Source organism: Lepidochelys olivacea, assembly GCF_965140295.1.
Source record: "Lepidochelys olivacea isolate rLepOli2 genome assembly, chromosome: 1".
Classification (NCBI taxonomy): Eukaryota; Metazoa; Chordata; order Testudines; family Cheloniidae; genus Lepidochelys; species Lepidochelys olivacea.
The window spans coordinates 137582466-137607890 of record NC_140411.1 but is presented as its reverse complement, the minus strand read 5'-3'; the positions used below and the strand labels follow the sequence as shown (position 1 = coordinate 137607890).

At 39.4% G+C, this 25425-nt stretch overlaps 1 protein-coding gene across 12 annotated transcripts in view; it reads left to right on the top strand.

Annotated features, from left to right (window-relative positions):
- Positions 1–25425, top strand: part of GPM6B (glycoprotein M6B) — a gene marked incomplete at its 5' end in the record, with an annotated part of 137415 nt that overhangs the window by 91932 nt on the left and 20058 nt on the right. For 3 of the 12 annotated variants that reach the window (XM_084610682.1, XM_084610676.1, XM_084610681.1), the window contains one exon: positions 14575–14694. The exons of 5 other annotated variants lie outside the window; for them this stretch is intronic. In XM_084610682.1, coding sequence (XP_084466808.1) covers positions 14575–14694 — 120 coding nt within the window. Of the gene's footprint in view, positions 1–7117; positions 7583–14574; positions 14695–25425 lie in introns of those variants that run through there. 4 more of the 12 variants (XM_084610683.1, XM_084610680.1, XM_084610677.1 and 1 more) reach the window with 4 other exon arrangements.

Below are 25425 nucleotides of genomic sequence, written 5' to 3'. Positions count from 1 at the left end.
TGGGTATCTGGAGGTTTGAGAGAGAGACAAACTCTATTACTGGTTGTGAAACAATTTTGATATAAATAGGTCTTTTCTCTGTCCCTGCCCCCTCATCTATAATTTATGGTGTCATACAGTAAACAACATAACATGTGAAAGTGAATGTGGTATAAACACCTAAGGAGATGCTTCAGCAGATCCAGAATTAAGTACAGATGACAATTTTCTGAGGTGGCCAGACAGATTTAGACATGAAAGATGTTAGAGGACCGAGTTCACAGTCAAGGATGATTCCAATTTATTTAGCTTTAGGCGCAAAGTTAAAGTCTAAGATGAGAGTGAAGACAAAGGACTTTAGTCTTGTATCAGCTCCAAGCTATGCTGCAGCATCCTACTGCTGGATGTTTCATAATCAAAGCAGAGAAATAGAGGGATCCGCAAGTGAGTCAGGAGTGCATCTGCATAGATGTAATGTCAAAGCTAGCAGGGAGATATCCCAGGAGAGGGATGCAAAGAACTGAATCTTTCAGTATTTAAAACAAGAATGAGTGACGTGGGATGGGGTTGGCTAAGTGAAGACCCCAAGAAGTGATTTGAAATATGAGTTAAACCCCAGAGAAGAATGCTAGAAATGCATCTTAGTGAGGCACTGGAAAAAGATATAGTTTTGAAATATGCACTTAAGTTGTGAACAGATGAGAATCTGCAGGGGATATGGCAAGGTAAGTATTGTGCAAATAAGATGTTAAAATCTACAGTGTATTTGAACTCAAAGGTTGAATCAACTCCCATCCTGGGGTATTGACTCCAGATGATGGAGCTGAATATGAAGTGGGAGTGCATTTTGGTGGAAAAAAAATAGACTGAAGTATGGCATTTGGTCACATAGCTTGGATACCTTCATTCAGCTGAGAATTGGAAACTGCTGTAGGTGCTCTAGGGATACTGATAAATGTGCCCAAATCTTTATCCCCTAAAGGGAAAGGAGGAAGTATATGTAATGTGTGTTAAGCAGTGCCTATAGTATGTTTGCTTGATTTGCAAAGATTTTATAGTTATGTAGCCAGCAGATAGTATTAATTGGATAACTAGGCAGTTGAACCTATGTTTAAATATGAGACTTGAAAACCTTCAAAAGCAGCCGTGTCTTCCACTTCTAGGACTACAAACATGGCCATTGAATGTTCATTGAGTATAGCTGGAGGAGAAGCCTACGAAGATGTAAAAGGACAGCACTGTAAATTGTCAGTGGTTAAATAAAACCTATTTCTGGTAGGGAGGTTGTGTGCTAAGCTTGGCAGGATCTATTTCACGGGTCAGTTGTCATTCCATGAGGTTCTGCGTTAGCTCTCGTGAATGTATAGGTGTGGAAATATAACTGCTTTGTTTTTCACTAGCTCTTAGTGTGTGTTTGTTTTCAAGGGAAGGAAAGTTGTGGGGTATAGGGCTATATTTGTTAAATATGTCATAGAATTTAGAGACCTACTAGAGCAATCAAATACATTTTACTGCCAGGGAATCATTCACTGTTACCTACAAAACTGTTACCTACAGATTAGTCCACCCCAGTTTTAAAAGTCCCCTGTGATGGGGATTCCACTGCTTGCTTTGGCAGACTGTTCCATGTCAGGAAATATGCCTGATATTCAGCCAAGTTTTTCCTTTCTAAATTTCAACAGTTACATCCTCTTCTATTATGCTAAATAATTTTCCTTCCTTCTTGCTATTGGGAGGTTGTTTTCCTGTCCCCATTCACTTAGCCAAGCTGTATATTTTTAGCTCTTGATAATCTTTCCTTATTATCTATTCACTACAATAATTTTTGTAGCTGTTGCATGAGCTCCCTCCAATTTGTCAACATATTTCTGGTAAGCAGATGCCCAGAACAGAACAGATTTTAGGAGTGGCCAAGCCAGAGCTATCTATCGAAGGGCTATAGCTTCTGTGTTGATGTATGCACCCCAACATTTTATTGGCTTTTTTTTTTTACAGCTTTGTCACCTTTTTCCAGTACTACTGTTCCCCACATTTCTCCCTCCAGTTGATATTTGTAGTTTGAATTACTGTATTTTTCCACAGAGTTTAGGTTTTTATTTCAAGATGAACCTTTTTTAGAGTTTCTATCCACAATTTTCACCTCTGAAAGTCTTTGGATTATTCTACTATCCTAGCTAATGTTCTTAATGCCTTCCAGTTCAGTTTAATCTGTGAATTTCATTAATGTGCTGTTTACTCCTTTTTCTAAATGAATATTATTAAATAAGACTGTCCCTAATGCAGACCATTGCAGTGCGTGCCCCCCCCCCCTTCCCCAGTACCACACCTCTCCTCAGCTTGTTACTTTGGTATGAGGAAACAGTCTGAAGGGCTACAAACAAAGGGTCACGATAACTGGTAGAGTTTATATTCAAGCCATTTTGACTCCGTTTTGAGAACAGGGTTTTGTGAGACATTGTACCAAAGGCTTAACCATAGTAAAATACAAATATATTAAATCTACTGCTTTACTTTGTCCACAGATTTTTAATACTATTAAGAAAGCAGTTAGGTTAGGTGGTACCCAAACTTTCTGAATCCATACTACTAATTGGTTATGGTTCTCTTATCTGTAGTGGCCAAATCCTGCTGGCTTTCGTCATGAAAGTAGTCCCATTGGCCAAATTTTCAAACCTGGGTGTCTAAATCTTAGGATTTTATACTACTACCTATCACATTAGCATCCAAGTATAAAATCAATAACAACAGCTAATCCTTAGTGACTTCATGAAGTCTTTGGCTTTCCTCTCCTTTTGGCTCCTAAATATATATTTAGCCATCTCAAAAATGTGGCCTTTGAAAGTCAGGTCTGTTACATGTAAGAGACTAAATATGGATAGACGAGTGAACTGTAGACACCTAGGTTTAAAAAATTATGGCATTTAAGTGTAATGGGAATTTTATTGAAACGATAAGTAAGTAGGATAAGTAAGGGCAGTAGGATTTGGACCAAGATGTTAAAGGACTGATTTCTCTCATTATTTTATGATCAATAGAACTTACTAGGATCAGTCTTGTTTATCAACAGTCATTGGGTATCTGCCTACTTCTGACTTTTTTAAATACCTGAGAATTTTCATTGTGATGAGCTAAATTCACCAGCTAATCCCTTATTACTCGAGGATACTTATTGTCCAAACTAAGGTCCCAATACTGCTCTATCCACAGAAGTCCAGGATTGGAGACTCAGTCATTTTATCATCTATCTATCGATATAGATATAATAGATATAATACACACACATTTTAAAGTATTCTGCATGTTATGTAGAGTATTAAAATACAATTTTATTATTTTTCTCATAATCATTCATTACTGATATCACTAGTTAGCAAATATGAGACAATGATATCACTTGGAATTTTGTTTTTCAAACAGTTCAGCATGTCAAAGGAATTGGAGGCAAATTTTTAAAGCATCTCACCAGTATGTGATAGCTATGAAGCTAAAACTAACTACTGTACTTTGAACATATCGCACCCTATGAAAATTGTCATCAGTTATAAATAAACACTATGTCAGAGAGTTTACACCAACTTTAGATAACTTGGGGCAAAAAACATGCACAAGGTTTGGATGAAATTTAGGTTGTTGAAACTTCACATCGGTTTATATATCAAGAGAAACCCAAAATAAAACCATACGTTAAATTGCATGTACATTTGTTCTTTCTTTTAAAAGAATGTATGCTTGTATTATCTGCTTACTTTAAAACTAGCCACTTTGAATATATATTGCAGTCCTGTGTGATACAGAGTCTCAGGATTTAGCCTTCAAAAATCCAAACAGTGTATTTCAGCTTCAAACGTTCTTTGGGAAAAGTGTGAAAATTCTCTTTGTTGTAGCTCTCTAAAGCCTTTGTACAAATGGCGGAGTGTGTCCATCTACTTAAAGCTTATAATGAATTTTCTATAACTTATCACAGATCTCCTTATCCTTTATGAATGTGAACTAGATTGTTACTGACATGAATAGAGGCAGCCAGTGTTCAAAAAGAATAGGCACCTGCTAACAAAATTATGTTTTTAATATACCTACATATCTTTAAGTATAGTTATTTATATTTATATAATATATTTTTAATTTGTGTAATTGCAATGCTTCACTTTGACCAAGAAAAATAATTACAGATATTTTAAAATAAATTAGTTCAAAAAATAGGGAGTTATATTTTGTACTAACTGGTTATCCACTGGGACCTATTCTGCAGTGTTCTCACGTACTTAACTCTATCGCTTTAACTCTTAGTGTCGTGCTGTAGGCTTAGGGCTGTGTTTCAGCAGCAGAATCCTCCATTCATCCCTCTCCTCTTCTCCCCCCCCCCACTCATTTTTAATTTCATTTTGAGTTGCAAATAAAATGTCACTCTATTGAACTCCTGGAGCATAATCATGTGACTCTCCCAGCATTGGTTATCTCAATCAACCCAGTCCTTATGACTGTGGTTATCTGGATTTCAGTCTCTCGAGATCATTTTTGTCAGGCTTTTTAAAACTCTTCTGATGAGGGAAGGAGTAGATTCTTCATTCTAAAAATTCTTTGTGGCTGTCCGGGTAACAGTGCCCTTCACCACAGTGGTGGAGATAGCTAGTGTTTGCATACAACCTTATAATCTCCCTGGAGGACAGTGCATTCTGAAAAAGACCTACCTCATTTTGAGAAGAGTTGGGGGCTTGGGCTTAGGCTTTTGGTTACAGTGGTCTTGAACATGTATGTACAGTAATAGTACCGATGGTAGCAGAGGAGAAAGCAGTGTTTGTTCCATCTGCAGTGCTTGCTAATAAAGGGAAAGAAGTGGAGGAGAATTAGGAAATGACTGAAGTAAGATGATAAACTGTGACTTAAAACCCATCACATCTTTCAGCAAGCTGGAAAACAGGAGGGAGTGGGAGAGAACTTCACACTTTGCTGCATCACTTAAATCTTTAGAGGATGATTCAGTAGCTAGAATTAATAATTTAATTAGTTTAGGTAGCTTTAAATAGTTAGATTGATGGCTCTTGAAGACATTAGTTCAAGTTCTTGAGTAGTTAATATGTTCTTCTAGTGTTATGTATTTCTTCACTACTTGGACATAGGAGGGGCGATCCTTGGAAGAAAAGGGGGTGGTCTCCACCGCCTGCTAGTTATTAACTTGTTAATAACACATCTGTTCTAAAGTCCTGAACTCATTCAAGAAAAACTACTTACGAACCAGGAAACATTCAACTTTCAACAAATAGGTCTCACTTAAATTGACCGGAGGTTCTATAGCAGTTTACATGTGAAGGCAATAGAGATAAGTGGGTCAGCCAAAACATTAAAAAACAAAACCCAAAGATGATCATTGTATCTTGGGAAGTATGCCACACATCATAAACCCATAAAAATTGCATCAGTTTGGATTTATTTCCATGCTCTGCGGGGGAAGAAATGAAGTAGCAGTCTTCCAAATAGGACAGTATAAGCCAAATACATTAAGGAAATTGAACTAAATATGGCACTGCAATTATCAGAAACACTATCAGTCTATTGATAAATTGCAAGCTGCAGTGATTTTACTTGTGGAAACAAATAGCTGCCTTTCCATTTTGACTTGTTACTTTCTGGCACTTCAATGAAACTTGGAGATGTCTTTCTTTTAGCGTCATTGTCTTGTATTTTTGTTTTCGCTGATGTCAGATGCAAAAATGCCCCCAAATAAAGTTTTATTTGTTTACAAGGATAACTAGACCAAAATTTAATTCTGTTCTGTATAGGTTCTTATCACCATAGTATCTGAGCATAATATCACCACCCTCATCACCATAGCATCTGAGTGCTTTCATGTGTCAAAAGTGGGTTGTTCTTTTTGTCATCCTTTCCCCAGGAGGAGAATTGTTTGTTACACAGCTTTGGGTTAGCCTCCTAAAAAGCTCTGTCTCCTATACAGATGAATTTTACTTTGAAGGTAGAAAGTACCTTTGTGCTAGAGCAGCAGAGCTGTTAACCATGGGTCTTATTCTAGAGTTTTAGGTGAGCTTTTAGGTATCGTATCCAGCATATTGTAGACCATTTGGAAGGTAATAAAGTGGTGGCGAACTGAGGTCATTGTTCACAGGAGGGACAGAGTCTCTTAATTAACCGAAGATGGTAGAAAGCATTATTTGCAGATGCTGCTATTGAGAGCTTAGTGTCAGTGAGGAATCCAGGAGTATTCTCAAACTGTGGACTGAATTGACCAATTGTGGGTGTGTTCCTTATAATCAAAGGAGACTGCAGCATGTCTGCAGACTCTTCAGAGTGCTTTTCTCTGCCCACCATCTTGCTCCAATTAAATATAAGGAACATGCAGGATATGGGACTTATCGAGTATGGTGTTGAGCCCCCTCAGAAACCACTAAAGTCAGCTGATACCTTATTGCCTTTCAGGATCAGCCCCAGGGCCAAAATTTTGAAATTGGTTAAATCACTGACGTCCATTATCTCTGTGGATGTACTTTAATTCTCATCTTTAATTGCTTAAGATTCAGCGAAGCACTTTAAAATCACTCAGGTCCATCCCTTTTCAGGACGGCGCTTAAATACATGTTTAACTTCTTCCCTAAAAAGGGTTGCTCCCCTGAATCAGGGCCTCATGTTAGGCACCCATTTGAAAATTATGGACTGTATGCTTGCTTACCCAGTTTTATTTTAAAAACTATTATATTGTACTTCTGTTCATTTGTGTTCACATTTGTATTGTGATCTTTGCTAGCCAGAGAAGGAAAGGATTTTAAATTCTGCTTTAAGCTGTCTGTGTATGTTATGTGGACACAGATACATCCATACACAATTGTTTGTTGTCCTTTGGTTTGTGCTGTATGAGAGCCAAACCTCACTTGCTTCTTAAAGTCAGCAGAAGATAAACTGGAGGCGGTGTGCACATTGTGTTTATGTTCTCTGCAAGAGCAGAGGGCATATGGAATAAATCAAAATGTGAAGCATAATAATAGGGTCCCATGGGAAAGAGAGCCTTGTGATTGTGTGATGACTCTCCTTAGAGAAGCAATAGGGGAGCTAGTTTCATAGCTGAGTCATGCGACAGGAGGGGGCTTCTTTCATTCTCACATGCATCCCCACTTGATGTCACAAATCCATTCTTTGCTGAGAGAATTGATTAACATTCATTGGGAGCCTCTGGAGAAAGAGAGGGAAGGGGAAAGAGAGAGCAAGCAAGGAGAAAAGGTGGTTAGCCGATTCTTCCAATCCCAGCTACATAGAAGTTGGGACACAATCGGACACAGAATAGCTATTTGTAACTGGGGTCCTTGGTGACGTATGGCTGACTGTTTCCTGGCACAAATCTTTATGGACCAGTAAGCAGAGCGAAATTGAAGCTGACAAGACTTTTTGCATTTTGGAAAGGACTGTAATCTACTGTAGTGAAGAACAGAGCCACTCAATCACTGCTGCTGTAAATAAGAGACAGAAGGGAGTAAGAAAGAAAGAAGAGAAAAAGATTTTGTTGGGAGGAGGGGGGAGAAAGCATTTTTGGTGGATGGTATGAAGCCAGCCATGGAAACTGCAGCAGAGGAAAATACAGAACAAAGCCAAGAAAAAAAAGGTACCCAGAGGTCTAACAATAGCCTGTTTAAATCTTTTCATTGAGGGTACTTAAAGAGGTTAGACGGTTTTTGTCACTCTTTTTAGAACAGCTCTTAAACAATCATTATTGCATCTTTCTAGCTTTCAGGGTTTTTTTTTTCCCTGTAAGGCTTGACAGCAAATTAATAGAGCAGGAATCTTTCCCGCTGTATATGTTCTCGCTGTGAACCTTCTCCAACCCCATTAAAATGGTGTGTTTTTGCAAAAGAAGCCTTGTTATTGCTCCTTCTTTGATTAGTTTTGGTAAATTAGTTTAGAGAGAAAATGTGTGTAGGGTCCTGAGAGCCATAATCAGAAATTTTCACTGAGACTAGTCATGTAGCAGTGCTTTAGTGTTGGGCAATGCAGTGTGGGAGACCTAGGTTACAGGAACATGTAGCTTTCTGCCTGTTTAGAATGACATCCCTAGCTTCCTTGATGCAGTAGATTGGTGCCAGATAGCAGACTAATTCCTTTTCATCTTCTACATTTTACTCCATAGACTTTTGTTTCCCTATGGTAGGAAAAAGGTGAATAGTGCACTGAGTGAAGCAACATTGAAGTCCCAGCATGTGTGTGTGTATGTGTCATCCAGAATTGCTCCTTGATGGGGAGAAGAGTTCCAAATGTATTATTCTGAGATAAGAAAATGGCAGTGTGGTAGGAGAGAGACTTAATTTAATCTGAGTGCTCCAGGTGATTGATTGATCTAAAGTCCAGCACTTCACAGGATAAATTCCACCACTGAAGGACTGTTACATTTTGGAATCAGACTGCCATATAATTCATGTCATTCAGTATAGCGGGCTATTGTACAAAGAGGTACAATAAATTCTGCTGAGTGAAACATCTCTAACAAAAATTATCTTAAGTTTTTTCTTGTGAACTCCTGACAATACCTAGATAATGAGATCTCCTCAGGAACCTGTTGCGTGTATTATTTCTTAGCAGTTGAACCAGTTGATATATTATAATACCTAATTTATATCACTAGATTTTAGGGGGTTTTCATATAAAAAAGCATTTAATTATATACATAGTGAAAACCTTTGATACCAGAGTTTGAAAAATATTTTGTTTCCCTGATTTGAAGTTTTGTTTTTCTTTTCTAGTCTGTCTAATTCAAAACCAGCATCAATTTCAACAAAATGAAATTTGGCAAGTGATTAGACCACAGAAAAACATAATCCCCTAGGGATTTTCCAAAAAAGAGTTACAATGCCAAGAGATTAAACTATGAAAGCCATTAACATGCATGGGCAGCAACAAACTTCACTGGCAATTTTGAATGCATATTAATGTACAAAATATAAATCCTAAATACTTTGATTAAAAGAGCCATCTCAGTCATTTAGATAATTTTTAAAAGGTCTAAAGTTTTCCTTTCCACCAGGTAAATAATATATATTTTAAATAGTCTAAGTATATATAATATTTACCAACTCTCAAAAAGTTTTCCATATATTGTACATCACAAATAACGTCCCTTGCAGACCCATTAATGATTAGATGATAATTTTCATCCTTGCCTAAATCCCCAAACACAGCATGTAGAGAATGTTCATTATTTTAAACAAGTTATCAAAGTTAAGGCTGATATGCATGACGAATGACAGACTCTCTTGTTTTCATAAAGGGGCAAGCAGAAGGGACTTGGAACCTTAATTTTACCACTATTTTCTGGCTTTCCTGTATCTAGTTTGACACACTGAACATGATATTTAAATGCATTTAGTATTTTTATGACTTTGTTATTCTTGCCTACTTCATCATTTATGAAAGTAACATACAGCCTTACAGACACTGTGAAGTTGTATCTTCATTCAGTTCAACATTGCCTTTCATAAATTCAAACAGTATACTATGCATGGCAATAAAATATGAAGAATAGAACTGGTTGCCTCTTCTCAATTTAAACAATGAAATAAAATAATCCTCCAGATTAATTTGCCTATTCCTTTCTACAAGTACTCAGTGAGGAAGGGCACTGAGTTTTGTTTTGAGATTTTTGGGCCAGATTGTCAGAAGGGTTCGGCCGCTATTTAGGCACCTAAATGAAGAGGCAGGATTTTCATGAGAGCCCAGCACCTGGGGTAACTCACACCAAGAACCAGACATGCCAAACCTGTGGGGAAAAAACACAGAAATTGAGCTTGTTTTTGGCTTAATTGTCTTGTGAGTTGCTTGTTTGGCTTGTAGCTTGTTGCTTCTTTTTTTTTTTTTCTTCTTTTTTTTGATCGGCTCGGGGCAAGCAAGGGCAAGGGGGGGAGGAGAGAGTGTCAGGGGTGCACAACAGGCCCACCATAGTCCCAGACTGCACACCGGGGGGAATCTAGTCACATAGAGTGTTGGGGTTCTTAGGGATTGGCGTGTTTTGGCCTGGTTTTGAAATGGGATTAGCTTGAGTTTTGGTTTATTGTGAAAGTCGGGGTGCCTATTTACCATGTGAAAATTGGCAACTGTGCTGAGAACGTTGCTGGGCATTCTTGAAAATCCTGCAATTTCATGTAGGTGCCTAAATAGGAACTGAGCCTTTTGGAATATCTTGCCATTTACTCCAGTGCCGAAAACTGGAGCTATTAGATTCTGAGATCTTTTGAGCGTGTGAATACCCTTCAGTGTTTTCTTTTAAAATATCACAATTTTTTTTTTATAAAACCTTACTTTCAGAAATAAATTGCCAACTTAAATTAAATAAAATAAGCCAGACATGCTGGGGTTTGTTTTTATTTCTTATTGCTCTTTAACAATAGGAACTGTGATTGTGTTAACACACCATATATATTGAATAAGAAAAGATCCTAACCTTTCATCTCCCTTTAGATCTCCAAGTTCATGTACAGTGTCATGTGCCTACACACAAACTGTGGAGAAAACAAACGTTTAATTTGAAGTGGATATAACACAGTAGGAAAAATGTCCATTTTCACTATTAATGATGGTCTAAATTTCTATGGATTTTTAAATCAAAGGATCTCAAAGTGCATTTACAAAAACAATAGCAATACAAACATTTATTAACTTTAACTTATGTATGACAGTATAGCATATAGTATACTTCAGCCACCCTTGCCTCTGTAGAAAACGTTGCACAATAACATTGTATAACAGTGCAGGACAACAAGTGAAGGTGTAGTTTACTTACAGTATCTACACATGTATGCAACTTGCTATGGCATACGTGCAATTCACATGCTTTCTCAAACTATGGTAAATATAATGCGGCAGATGCTTAGCTGGTGTAAACAGCAATAGTTCCATTGACTTTAGTGCAGCTACAACAATTTACACCAGCTGAGGATCTGCCCCAAAGTGTTTAAAAATATTTAGTTATTTGGGAATGACTGTGCAAATTACATCTTTCTTACGTTACGAATACATTCGAAAATTGCAAGTAAATTAATTCAGGGTTCATATTAAATAATAAAAGTATTCCCCCTTCTGGCAATGATACATAGTCCATCTGTTGGATTTGCAACATCCTTCACAGAGCTATTTCTCTCAAGATAGACAAGAATGACAGTTGCCCTGATTTTTTAATTGGAAGCTGAACAACGCCCTTGTTCAGAGTATTGCTTAGTCTACATATCCACAGCTCTTATCAGAGAGAAACACCATGAGCAGAGCTCATGTAAATGTTGAGCAGATATTTTACAGAGCTACAGAACAGACTGAATGCACTTAAAGATGAGGGTTTACAAATTATTACAAATGACACAGTTTATCTTGTAGGCATTAAATTAAATCAAAACGTGAGGACTAGGTAGGTAGATTCACTGAGCTGGAATAAATGGGCAAAATGAAATGCCGTTTTGTATCAGCAGTGGAGGAGAATACATCCAGATACATATTAAGAGAGACAAGAAGTTTGCTTTTTTCATGCAACAGTGAAAAATATTACTCTTAAGTTGTAAAAGTTCCAAAAAATTGCTGTGAATAACCATAATAAATTAGGCATGAAGGTCTGGTAAAAAGCAACTCCTGAGAAATAGTTTTATTGTATTAGACTAATGCATAAAAAGCTCCACTTGTATATGCTGTATTATAAAAGTAGATGGAAAAATCTGAGCAGTTGTGCTGGAAATTCATGTTGATTGTAGGTTAGAAGGGAGCACTTAATCAGTGAAAATGGAGTTCATAATTAGGAATTGTTGTGAGAGATTTCAAACAAAGAGTTTTGTTATTCATGATTATATATTAGCCTAAAACAATACAATTACATGTCAATTTTTATAACGTTTTTATACCAACTTTTTAAAAAGTGTGAATTTGCAAAATGTGTGTAGTTTAGAACCAAAACAATTAAGTATCATTAGAGAGATAGGGTGGGTGAGGTAGTATCTTTTATTCGACCAACTTCTGTTTATCCAATAAATGGAGATGAATGGTTAGGGTCTTTTCTTGTTCAATATTTATGGTGTGTTAACACAAATCAAGTTCCTATTGTTACAGAGTGGTGTAAGCTTGAAATCTTGTTTCTCTCACCAATAGAAGTTGGTTCAATAGCAGATATCACCTCATCCACCTTTGTCTTCTAATATCCTGGGACTGACACGGCTATACTACTGCATACAATAAGTATAATTGACTTCTTAATGTTAAAGGTTAATTTCATTTTGAGGGAAGCCCTTGATTGTATAAACATTAGGCATTTAGTGACTTGATGGATATGAAGATTGTGGCTCAGATACCTTGATCCCACAAATGGGAATATGCCAAGATCACTCGAAGAAGAATTGAAGATTACTCACCTGAAATTTAAATTTTTCAAGATGAGTCTTTGCATATTCTCACATGTAGGATCAAGGCACCACAAGTGGGAATGTGCAGAAGCCCATCAAAGAAGAGATGCTTTTTCTTTTTAGGTTGTTTGAATAACACAATAACCCATCTTCTTCTTGTACAAATTATACTTATTAGCCAAAGTTTTCAAAGCTAGGCCTCAATTGTTAGGCTCCCAAATCCATATTTCAAAGGTGTTGAGCTGCTCTAGTTCTCTTTGACTTCAGTGGGATTTGGTGGTGCTCATTCCTCCTGAACAATGCCAGTTAAATAGAAGTGCCGAACTATAAATCTAGAAGTGAAACATTTTGGAGTCTAGCCTAGAAAATCTTGGTGTTTATATATGATAGGGATAATAATGTGTCAAACCTAGTGATTCAGGTTTTAATTAGTAGGATTTGGTTTCTGACTAAAAAGTGAATATCTTAAGAAGAGCGTATCCCCAGTAGTTTGCCCAAATGATCATGTGAAGGAAGACTTAGACATATGTGATACAGAATATGGTAAAAGCAGAAAGATTTCCAGATTGCACTGTACATGCACAATAGGCACGATATGGCACCATATAGAGCATTGTCATGGAATCAGAGTAAACGTGGAAAAGGACCAACTATGTCATCTACAGTAATCCTTAATCCTTCCCCTTACCTGGCTAGTCTTGCTCCCAATATTATAGTCACTGGCTAATTGTTGAATGGAGCTTTCACCACTTCCCTTGAGGAGACTCTTCATAATCTCCTTTAGGAAATAACTATCAGATTACATTTTCTGTGATTAATTAGTCCAAATCAAGACTACATGGCCCATTTTAACCCTCCCCCACCCCATCTCTCTCACGCATTTTTTATTAGAAGACCACAGATGGTTCTTTCACTGATGTATAAACAACAAAGAAATGTAGAGTTTGACCCCAGTAACTACCATAGATGTATATAGTTGTGTGAATTGTAAATTAGAGCACCTATAGCTATTATTTGTGCGACATGATACATAAACTATGTAAATAAATGTTCAGAAATTACATACAAATTCTAAAAAGGATATCCAGCTATAGCTAATCATTGTTCCAAAACAGTAACCTAAAGTAATCCTAACAGTGCAACTTCCACTGAATTATAATTTTCTCCGTTAAAAGTGAACTGAAATATTTTTGAAATAAATATTCAGTGCTATTTAATATACTAAATTTTAAGAAATGATCCATCTTGCATTGACAGTAGGGTGACCAGACAGCAAATGTGAAAAACGGGACGGGGTGGGGGGTAATAGGAACCTGTATAAGAAAAAGACCCCAAAATCGGGACTGTCCCTATAAAATCAGGACATCTGGTCACCCTAATTGGCAGCCTGGCAATTCATAACCAGGCAAGGTGAAAAAATGTTGATCCAAAAGCAATTTGATGTTGTTTTGCCAATAGCCTCTTTCCATGATGCTCAGGAGCAGTAAAGCTTTGAAGTATTCTCCCAACAAATTACAGACCACTACATATGACTGGAAATGATGTGACACTACTGAAATTTCCCAACAATTGAGAAAGGTCCGGGGGGGGAGAGAACAGTAATGGGTCAAATTCTCCTCACACGTTCATTGTAAAACTGGAGTAACTCTGCTGAAATCAATAGAGCTGGTCAAAAATTGCACCAGTGTGAGAGCAGCTTTTCTCATCTATTTGTTTTAAGAAGTTAACTTTGCGTCACTGGACAGATTTGTGTTTGTCTCTCTCTCTCTCTCTCTCTACATCTGGTGGTAATTATCTAATTCTGTTGGGTTTAGGATACTTTAAAAATAGATATTTGGTTTCCCACAATTCTGTTTCCCTTTCTGCCCTATCTCTTAGAGAAGGGACTGCTTGCCAGAAAAGAGAAGGGGGTTGGTGTAGGGTAAGGGAGTTTTGGTGATCAGAGACCACAACAGACTAGAATGTTTTAATTTGTATTTATGTTCATTCAAGAACCTAGAGGAGTTTTAAACATTCTTGTATCACTAATGGTTTTTAGCTCATAACTTTAACAGCATATTCTGTTGATTTTCCTCCTCTTTGTTGGTACAAATAGGTTATATTTCAGTTATTAAATCTCAGCATATTTTTCTGGACTCTCCACTTACTTTTATTCATTTAATTTTAAAATTATTGAACAAATTTTTTTTTTTGCTGGAGACACTGACGTTTTACCACCTAAAATTGGCAGTGATCACCAGACCAGAAATGGAAATTGGCAGGTACCACTGGATGTACAGGAGTTCAAGGCCACACCAGTACCATCATGTGCCAGCATTGAGAGGCAATATTAGTCCTTTGGGGATTCAAGGTAAATAAAGGGTTGGGGTGAAATCTAAATGGAGAGTTCAAATACGGTAGCACAAACATGATTTGCAGTAGCTGTAACCTTTTCAAAAATGTTTTTCTATGTTTCTTAGTTAGGAGTCTGATTTTTCTCATGATTGCTTGAAATAAACTTTAATTTTAATCTGTTAGTGTTGGAAAGGCAGTAGCTTGCAATTTATAGATATCATTTTGTTAATTGTATTGCCAGCAATCATTTCAAAACTGTCCACAGCCAAGGCAGGATAGTATTGCTGTGTATGCAAACCCAGTAAGAAACTGATGATGGTATAATTTATAGTCCATCAGTTGGCTTCCATGTCCAAAGAGAGAGCAATACATAATGCAGTGGGTCTCCTATCAAGTGCTTCTTTGAACAGTATTTCACCTAATAGCTCATTTTCCAGCAACAACTGTGTGTATCTCATGTTTTAAAGAAAGACTGAGGCCAAGATTTTCCAAAGTGATTAGAGATTCTGCATGTGTCAGATTTTGGGTGCCCAACTTGAGTCACTAAAATGGAGGCCTGATTTTCAGAGGGTGAGCACTTAGCTCACTTTTTGAAAATTACCTTTGAAGTGTCTCAGGTCAAACAACATGTAAGGTTATTTTGCCCAACCAGCCTCTTTCCTGGATGAAGCTGATCTATTTAATCCAGTTCAGAGATTTGAGCGCTACATTTGGAGAACATTCACCAAGTTTTCCACTTAGCCCCTTCCCTTATATAACCCGATGGCCTGGTTCTTTAGACCTTAAAATGCTCTTTCCATGGTAGGCTTAGTCTGTATGCTAGAAATGAGTGAATATTTTTATTGTCAAATTGTATATTCAAAAATATTGCTAAATTAGTCAGATGTATTATTTGGTTGATCACGTCTATTCTGCTCAGCTATGGAGGGTAGAGGGAGAACTTGGTACTGGTAATAATACTTTGCATTGTTAATGGCTCTTAATTATATTTCCTAAAAGTAGAAACAGTACCGTTGCATAACATCCCAAACAGAATTTAAAATACAATGGGCTGGCAATATTCTGAGGTACCTTTTCAGATCTCCACTTCAGCTAATGTCTGAGTCATCAGACTGACCTTTTTCTTGCTGGAGTCTTAGTTGTGAGCCTGCTACCCAGATTCTGAGAGAATGGATTCGTAATGGCCAGGTATATAGAAGAATATCTGATGAGGACTGTTGTCCAAAGTCCCAAAGGGGAACCAATGGCTAAATCCATACAGAAATCTTCTAGCTATGTTCAAGGTGACAATTCTATGTACGGAATCATTTAAAAAACATTATGGACCATTAATGGTTTAGCTAGACTTCAACAGATTTATCCGTAGTGCTTTATAGCACCAGAAAGTGGGCAAGTTCTGTCTAGTTCTAGATCTGAAGTGGCTCAAGACATTTGTTTGTGATTGCAAAGTCTCTGAGATGTGGTGATCTCTGATGTGTTCTATAGATGATGTGGCTAGTAAAAGCTCCTTTTCTTTGTCACAAACCCAGCATTCATTACAAATGTGATCAATCTGTTTTATATACTGGTACTAAATTTCAAGAAGGCCTTGTTTCCATCAGAGAGATTTTTTCAACTGGATGTTTTTTCAGGTCAAACGTTGAAGAATATTAGAGGCAAATATCATGATTCACAAGTTCAATGCTTATCTTAGCCATCTTTTACGAAGCTTATGCACCTACAGGTCATTTGTCTCTGTACTTTAGAAGAAGTAGCCAAAAGATTCTGTAAATCTTTACTCAACTACTTCAGAGCAAAATCCTTATTACACTGGTAGCTGTCAGACTACATCGTTAAAGGAAATCCACTTCAAGAACCAATGATCAATGCCATCCAGAAGCTAAGGTCTGTCCATGGACACTGGTTGAATTAGGAGGCTTGCTAAAATACAAACATAAGTGTGAGTTTGGGAGTGCTAGGACATTTCTGGGGCTTTTCAATGAAGAGTTGAAGGTGCAAGAGGTCCTGGGCGTAACCTGAACAAGCCAGAGGCTGAAAATGACATTTTAATGTGGGAAACTCAGTTTCTGATTGCTCTGATGTAAAGAAACCTGAATCTCTCCAGATGTGCTGTGCAGTAGAAAACTGAGAATAGTAACAGACCAACTACGCTGAAGAAGGCTGGAACAAGGATACCAATCTCTGTGCTAATGATTATTTAGTCACAGTGAAATGTTGCTACTTCCCTTGAAAGAGGAACAGAATCAGAACAATGGATTTTTTCATTTCAGAGCTGGTATAGGAATCTCTTGTTTTGGATTGCACTGAATAGTACACTGGAAAACACTCCCAACACTACTAACGTACAGTTTCTTCCTAGGGCAACCTTCCTTATCTCCTCTTTCAGTGTCAGTAATAGGTGGTGTTAGGAGAGCAAACTTTTTGTTTTCCTTTTGATCTTTTGCTTCTTTCACTAGATCTCTACATAAGCAACTATCTGCTTGAATCTTTAATCAATTAAATGCTACTTTATTGTCATCTTTCTTTAAAACTCTTTGTTTAAAGATTGGCACCCTTGTTTTAAAATGAACATTCTTGTGGAAATTCTTCCAGATGAATTGGGTTTTTGTTTGTTTTATGGTTGTTTTTCTCTTCCTAGATTTCTTCCTAAAAATATTGGGCTTTTTGGGCCTACTTTAAATAGGCATAAAGGCACGAGAAGGTGCACCCTCCCATCAGGATTTAAGATCGTTCCATAAGGATACAAGCTGTCTCATGAGCAGGGGGAAATTTGCAAAGCATCTGCTCATGCACACACCTTCACCTGTGTTGGTGCTACGACTGGCCAAAGGTCTTTATAGTGGTGGTTCATTTTCCTCTTATTCTGTATTTAGATAAGCTATTTCTCTAAAGACCCCTTAGTTCCAGATTGATACTGAAAAGCTGGATTTGGCTTCTGAATCTCAGATCCACTGGTCTGAAAATCTCTCTCCCCGCCGTGCCCCCCCCTTTTAAAAAAATTATATTTAAGTAGGATTGTTACTGGGGAGATTTCAGAGTAGCAGCCGTATTAGTCTGTATGCGCAAAAAGAAAAGGAGGACTTGTGGCACCTTAGAGACTAACATTTTCTGAGCACAAGCGTTTGTGAGCTACAGCTCACTTCATCGGCTGCATTAAGTGGAAAATACAGTGGGGAGATTTATATACACAGAGAACATGAAACAATGGGTGTTACCATACACACTGTAACGAGAGTGATCAGGTAAGGTGAGCTGTTACCAGCAGGAGAGCGGGGGGGACGACGACTTTTGTACTGATAATCAAGGTGGACCATTTCCAGCAGTTGACAAGAACATCTGAGGAACAGTGAGCGGGGGGGGAAGGAGGGGGAATAAACATGGGGAAATAGTTTTACTTTGTGTAATGACCCATCCACTCCCAATCTTTATTCAAGCCTTACCTGCTCACTCGTGTTACAGTGTGTATGGTAACACCCATTGTTTCATGTTCTCTGTGTGTATAAATCTCCCAACTGTATTTTCCACTGCATGCATCCGATGAAGTGAGCTGTAGCTCATGAAAGCTTATGCTCAGATAAGTTTGTTAGTCTCTAAGGTGCCACAAGTCCTCCTTTTCTTTTTACTGGGGAGAGAGATTCTGTTTTTGTTTACTTCCTTGAAGTCAAGGAAGCGTCAACTGGAGAAGCGGTTGGTAGCTGTGGTTGAGATCCAGTGTGATTAAAAGTCTTATTCTGCTATTGCTTCTTCTGGCATTGATGCATTGTGAGGTAAGTTACCACTTTCAGACTGGGAGATCTAAGATTCAAAAGTCAAATTTTACAGGTAAGAAACTAACCTTTGATTAAAACACAAACATTGCTAAAAATAGTTGTTCTCTTTTTTTCACAAGAAAACCCAGGAAACTCTAGTTCATGCAGGGTGAGATTTACAAAGGCCCCTAAGAAGTCAATGGGAGGTAGGTGCTAGCTCACGTGATCACGTTTGTAAATCCCATTGGGTATCTGTCTACCTCTTTAGATGCCTAAATACCTTTGTAAGTCTGGCCCTGTGTCTAATTTATTACACCTTTTGGCTCAGAGTTGTCTAGACAGAAGATGCTGGCTTGGCTAACCTAAAACTGAGAGATGACTAGTGTGCATGAGGAGATGGGTGGAGATCAGGGTGAGGGGAGAGATTAGAAAGAGGGACTATTCTAATAAAAAATATGAAATGGCAGACTGATTGCAAACCCTGGGTTTTGTGTATGCTGTTTGTGTGCAACCTCGTGCAGAGTTAGACTGAGACTGATAACTTTTGCCAGTGGAGTGATTTTAGATGAATGAATTCTGCATGTAGATTAACACCTCCACGTACAAGAGTCCTTGGAAAAAATTTGTGCTGCAAAGTGCTGGAACAAATCTGCAGGAGAAATTACTGCCAAAGTTATAGCAACAGAGCTCCAGACTATTTTTATCAAGGAAGATCTTTTAAAATACTGTAGTGATGCAATGATTAATAGGAGGTTGCATTTTTCAGAAATAACCGATAGTGAGTGGGAAAATATCCACCCTTATGGACCCAGTTAAGATTGTTCAAAGTAAATCCTCTCTTAAAGCACAAGTTGACCAACTTCCTTCTCTTCAGAGGTGGTGCAGCCTTGCTTTGAAATGCATTATCTCGTGGGCTGGAAAGAGTTCCTGTCTCGTCTGTTGACAAGAAATCATAGAATCATAGAATATCAGGGTTGAAAGGGACCCCAGAAGGTCATCTAGTCCAACCCCCTGCTCAAAGCAGGACCAATTCCCAGTTAAATCATCCCAGCCAGGGCTTTGTCAAGCCTGACCTTAAAAACCTCTAAGGAAGGAGATTCTACCACCTCCCTAGGTAACGCATTCCAGTGTTTCACCACCCTCTTAGTGAAAAAGTTTTTCCTAATATCCAATCTAAACCTCCCCCACTGCAACTTGAGACCATTACTCCTCATTCTGTCATCTGCTACCATTGAGAACAGTCTAGAGCCATCCTCTTTGGAACCCCCTTTCAGGTAGTTGAAAGCAGCTATCAAATCCCCCCTCATTCTTCTCTTCTGCAGGCTAAACAATCCCAGCTCCCTCAGCCTCTCCTCATAACTCATGTGTTCCAGTCCCCTAATCATTTTTGTTGCCCTTCGCTGGACTCTCTCCAATTTATCCACATCCTTCTTGAAGTGTGGGGCCTAAAACTGGACACAGTACTCCAGATGAGGCCTCACCAATGTCGAATAGAGGGGAACAATCACGTCCCTCGATCTGCTCGCTATGCCCCTACTTATACATCCCAAAATGCCATTGGCCTTCTTGGCAACAAGGGCACACTGCTGACTCATATCCAGCTTCTCATCCACTGTCACCCCTAGGTCCTTTTCCGCAGAACTGCTGCCTAGCCATTCGGTCCCTAGTCTGTAGCTGTGCATTGGGTTCTTCCGTCCTAAGTGCAGGACCCTGCACTTATCCTTATTGAACCTCATCAGATTTCTTCTGGCCCAATCCTCCAATTTGTCTAGGTCCTTCTGTATCCAATCCCTCCCCTCCAGCGTATCTACCACTCCTCCCAGTTTAGTATCATCCGCAAATTTGCTGAGAGTGCAATCCACACCATCCTCCAGATCATTTATGAAGATATTGAACAAAACCGGCCCCAGGACCGACCATTGGGGCACTCCACTTGATACCGGCTGCCAACTAGACATGGAGCCATTGATCACTACCCGTTGAGCCTGACAATCTAGCCAGCTTTTTACCCACCTTATAGTGCATTCATCCAGCCCATACTTCCTTAACTTGCTGACAAGAATACTGTGGGAGACCGTGTCAAAAGCTTTGCTAAAGTCAAGAAACAATACATCCACTGCTTTCCCTTCATCCACAGAACCAGTAATCTCATCATAAAAGGCGATCAGATTAGTCAGGCATGACCTTCCCTTGGTGAATCCATGCTGGCTGTTCCTGATCACTTTCCTCTCATGCAAGTGCTTCAGGATTGATTCTTTGAGGACCTGCTCCATGATTTTTCCAGGGACTGAGGTGAGGCTGACTGGCCTGTAGTTCCCAGGATCCTCCTTCTTCCCTTTTTTAAAGATTGGCACGACATTAGCCTTTTTCCAGTCATCCGGGACTTCCCCCGTTCGCCACGAGTTTTCAAAGATAATGGCCAATGGCTCTGCAATCACAGCCGCCAATTCCTTCAGCACTCTCAGATGAAATGAAGTTGTTGGACCTTCATCTCAGGCTGACCAAACTGGAACAAGAGAACTGCTCTTGTCCTATTGTCTCATGTGTCACAGTAGTTTTATGCTTGGTGTTATGTATCATTAGCAGCTTAGAATTGATGCATGTGGCATGGAATCCGTGTTTCATATTGTATAGATCATATTGCCTTAAAAGAGGCCATCTTCTGAATACTTATAAACTGAAGGACCATTTCACAGAACTGGAACTGCATCAAACTGATTTACTTTGGAAGAATGTACATTTGCCTTCACTATAGATTCATAGGTTTTTAAGGCCAGAAGGGGACCGATAGGTCAGGGACAGTCTGACCCCTGCATAACACAGGCCAGAGTATTTAATTGAGTGATTCCTGCAGTGGAGGGAATTCTTTTTCCCTATCAGAAACAGTAATTCCAGTAACATCTAGAATAAATCCAATGCAATCTGATGATAAAGCAGTGGTTCAAAAAAAGTGCTCTCTCGTTGTAGACTCTTCTTCACCATGCTGCATTGAAATTAAGGGCAGAGCAAAATCTTGACTTAATCAGATAGTTGTTTTTGTCTCCAATGCAGATTTGTTGCTTTCTGCAGTGAAACAAACAATTACCCCTGTTCAGTAGCAATGGGGCTGTAAGACCCTGTTGTTAAGAGTATGCAGAAGGCCCAATTTCTCTTGGTTCCTCGCTAAGATACTTTAGAAAAAAAAGTCAGTGGTCTTAACTCTCAATTTAGATGTGTATTCTTTTATATCTAGCAGTTGATTGTTATTACTATTGTAGTTATTTACACAGCTCTAGAGGTGTACATGGGGGCTTACAGACAAATAAGAAATGATGGGTCTCTGCCTCATGGAGCTTACAACATAAGGGTCAGATTCTGACACCCTTTACTCATGTTGAGTACCAACAATCAGTGGTGACTCCCTGATTCTCTGTCCCAGCCCCTGTGCAGGATAGAGTAGCCAGAAACTTCTGTTCTCATGGTCTCATTATACAGGAGCGTGAGAATGTTCAATGAAATTGCAAGGTGGCAAACTCAAAACACATAAACGAAATACTTTTTCATATAATGTGAAATTAGGCTCTGGAACTCATTGCCACAAGAAGTCACTAAGGCCAGGAACTTAAGCAAGTTTCAAAAAGAGACTGGATATTTATATGAATACCAAGAATATCCAGAGTTACCATCATTAATGATATCAAACGTTTTGACAGGAAAACCCTGGAGCACGAGATTTAATGTACAAGTCTAACTATAAGAGATCAGGATCAGAAATATGTGGAGGGCAGGTTATTCTACATCCGCCTACTGTAATGTTCTTACACTTTCTTCTGAAGCATCTGGTACTGGCTACAGTCAGAGACAGGATGCTGGACTAGATGGACCTTGAGTCTGATCTAGTCTGGCAATTCCTGTGTTCCTATACCTATTGTCTCCAAGGGACTACGAGTCCTCTATTTGCCTCTAACACACCACTCTGCCAGGGCAGAATCTTCCCCAAAGTATTTTTGTGGCTCCTTGACCTTCTTGAAATAATATGTCTGACGCTCAGGTTGAGAAGGTTGGACACCACTGAACTAAACCGTGTTGGTTCTCCAAAGTAGTTAGTCCTTATTATGAGTTGGTTCCTTTTTAAGCTTGAAAAGTAGCAGCTAGAAAGGCTGCAATAGCAGCTTTTTATAAGCATACATGTAAAGGAAAATGTTGATATGAAAAATATAGTACCTGCAGCAGAAGGTTAATCCTTAGTGCACCAGGACCCTTAGATAGTTTATAATGGTGTGCATGGGCAGTGCTCTTTCAAAATACAAAGGGGCCTAAGCTCTTCTTATTATAACATGCAATATTAGGGCCTGGTCCTGCAAAGATTTATGCACACGCTCAGTATTAATCGTATGAATAGCGACATTTGAGTTCACCATTAACTCAGCCTATTTTTCTGCAGTTCAGTCGCACGCCTTTTCTGAAGTACCTAAGCAAGGGTTTTGGCTTAGTGTATCAAGTTAAGTTTTATCATTTGTTCGCACAATTGAAATTGAGCGGGACAAGGTAAGAACGGAGCATAGGCCTTAACAGAGGCTTGCTTGTAATTTTTAAAAATTACAGTTCTAGGGCTAAGTGCCGATTGTCCCAAATAGAAAAGGTCAGAGGAGAAACATTCAACACACACTTGCAACATATCGTTATGGTGTTAAAGATTTTCCCTCACAATCCCCTTGTTGCCCCCAGATTATTGACTCCTGCTTTGGGAGATGTTCCAGCATATGCTTTTCTGATAATATCACATCAAATGCAGATGGTTACTGACTGGATGTTTATGGCTGGGAAAGGAGTCAAGAACATTTCATTTTGTCTATGACAGGGGTGGCCAACCTGAGCCTGAGAAGGAGCCAGAATTTACCAATGTACATTGCCAAAGAGCCACAGCAATACATCAGCAGCCCCCATCAGCTCCCCCCACTCCCAGCACCTCCCAGCCACTGGCAGCCCTGCCAATCAGCGCCTCCCCCTCCCTCCCCGCACCTCCGTATCAGCTGTTTTGTGGTGTGCAGGAGGCTCTGGGAGGGAGGGGCAGGAGCGAGGGCACGGCAGGCGCAGGGGAGGGGGCGGGAAGGGGTGGAGTGGGGGCAGGGCCTGTGGCAGAGCCAGGGGTTGAGCGGTGAGTAACCCCCGGCACATTGGAAAGTTGGCGCCTGTAGCTCTAGCCCCGGAGTCGGTGCCTAGACAAGGAGCCGCATATTAACCTCTGAAGGGCCACAGGTTGGCTACCCCTGGTCTATGATATGGCACCAGTACATGCAGCTCTCTCCCCCCAGTTATCCTGCACACTTTGGGATATAAAATGGATTTCACAGAGTGAATAAAGCCTTTATGGGTATAGATTTGCAAAACCATGCCATATAGTGAAAAATCAAATTGGCACTTGCCTTCACCAACACAGATTCTGTACTCTAGTGGAGGTCCTTAGTGACTGAGACACGGTTGGCATTTTTCATGCTTGGGCATCAGTCAAAGCAGATGATACCTAGATACCGGGGAAATAAGAGAAAAATGTGAATAGCCTGATTGTCCTCTCAGATTGGTATGTGAATTGGGAGTAACTCCATTGTAATGAACACAGACTCTCACACATTATTGTATATAAGGTAACATTTTAAAATGTCACCCAATGCTTCCCCCCCTCCCCCAGATCCTTCCCACCCTGTTTTGTTGAAAAAGTAGCTAAGTGTCTGCCTTTTAACCCAGTGTTCAGCACAGTAGATATCCCAGCCTCTGTTGCCTATGCAGGGGCATCCATGGAAGCGAAACTTCATGAGTTTAGAATTGCTATAGCCTGTGCCAGGGTTATATAAATGGCTGGCAGCCCCCAATGCAGCATAATGAGGGAGCAAATAGTGCCTAGTGCTTCCTCTTTCCGGAGAGCTGGGCAGAACTACGTGGAGGGAAGGAATGAGGTGTGCAAGGGAGGAAAAACTGGAAAGTAACAAGAGTTAGAGAAAATTGCAAGAGAGGGCAGCAGATTGGTTCCCTGACTGATTGTTCCCTGAAATTCAGATTTTCCATCCCCGTTTCTGATTGTTCTCCATTCCTGGGTTTTTGTTTCCTTATTTACACTTGTGTGCTATGATATCACTTCTTTATGCTTGAGTTATGCTGCGGCACTAGAAAAGCCTGGAAGGAAGTTTGAACTTCAGAAAACAAGCACTGCTTTCCTGCAGGTGAGATGTTGGCTGGCCAAGGAGCAGGCCAGCAGATATTATCCTGCTCACATCACTCTGGTCTCTGTCTGTCTGACTTTGAGAAGCCAGTGTCTGTCTTACTCATCAAAACCCTGAAATCAGAGAGCTCAAAAGTTAGCCTCAATAGGTCCTTAGGACAAGGGTAAGCGCTGTGTGTCGTAAACTCACCCCTTTGTGCCCACTGTACGGCAGGCCCCATTTTCCCTTTTAGAGTTGTAATCTTGCCCCAAACTTACCTCAACAAGGTGTGTTACGGACTGAGAATTGCTGTCTGAAAGTCCCTCCCCATTAATTCTGCATTTCCTTGCTTTTCTGGATTTAAATCGGGTACACCTTCACGGTGCTGAAAGAGATTTGGCCACGCAACTGCCATTGGCATTAATGGGAATTGTGTGACTAAAGCTCTGCACATATTCAGTGGTCTGTATATAGTCTCCTCTCCTAGCTATTTATGGGTATATTGCTCATCACAGCTCAAAGAATAATTATATGAACAACCAGTATCATGGCTGGCTTTTTATGTGTAGGTTCATCCTTTACCAGTTTCCTGTGACAGATATTTTTCCAAGAGACTACAAAAGAATAGTCGGTTCCTGTTCTTTCCCCTCTATTTATTTTTGTCCCTTAGTTAGAAATATTCAGGGTGAGGGGGGTGTGTGTGTGTGTGTGTGTGTGTGTTTAATAGCATTCATTCCCTAGAGAATAATCTCAGTCCTTGTTTTAGCTGGCCTCCTTCTGAGAGTGTGTTAAATCTGTAGCCAGGATCACAAGCAGCTCTGG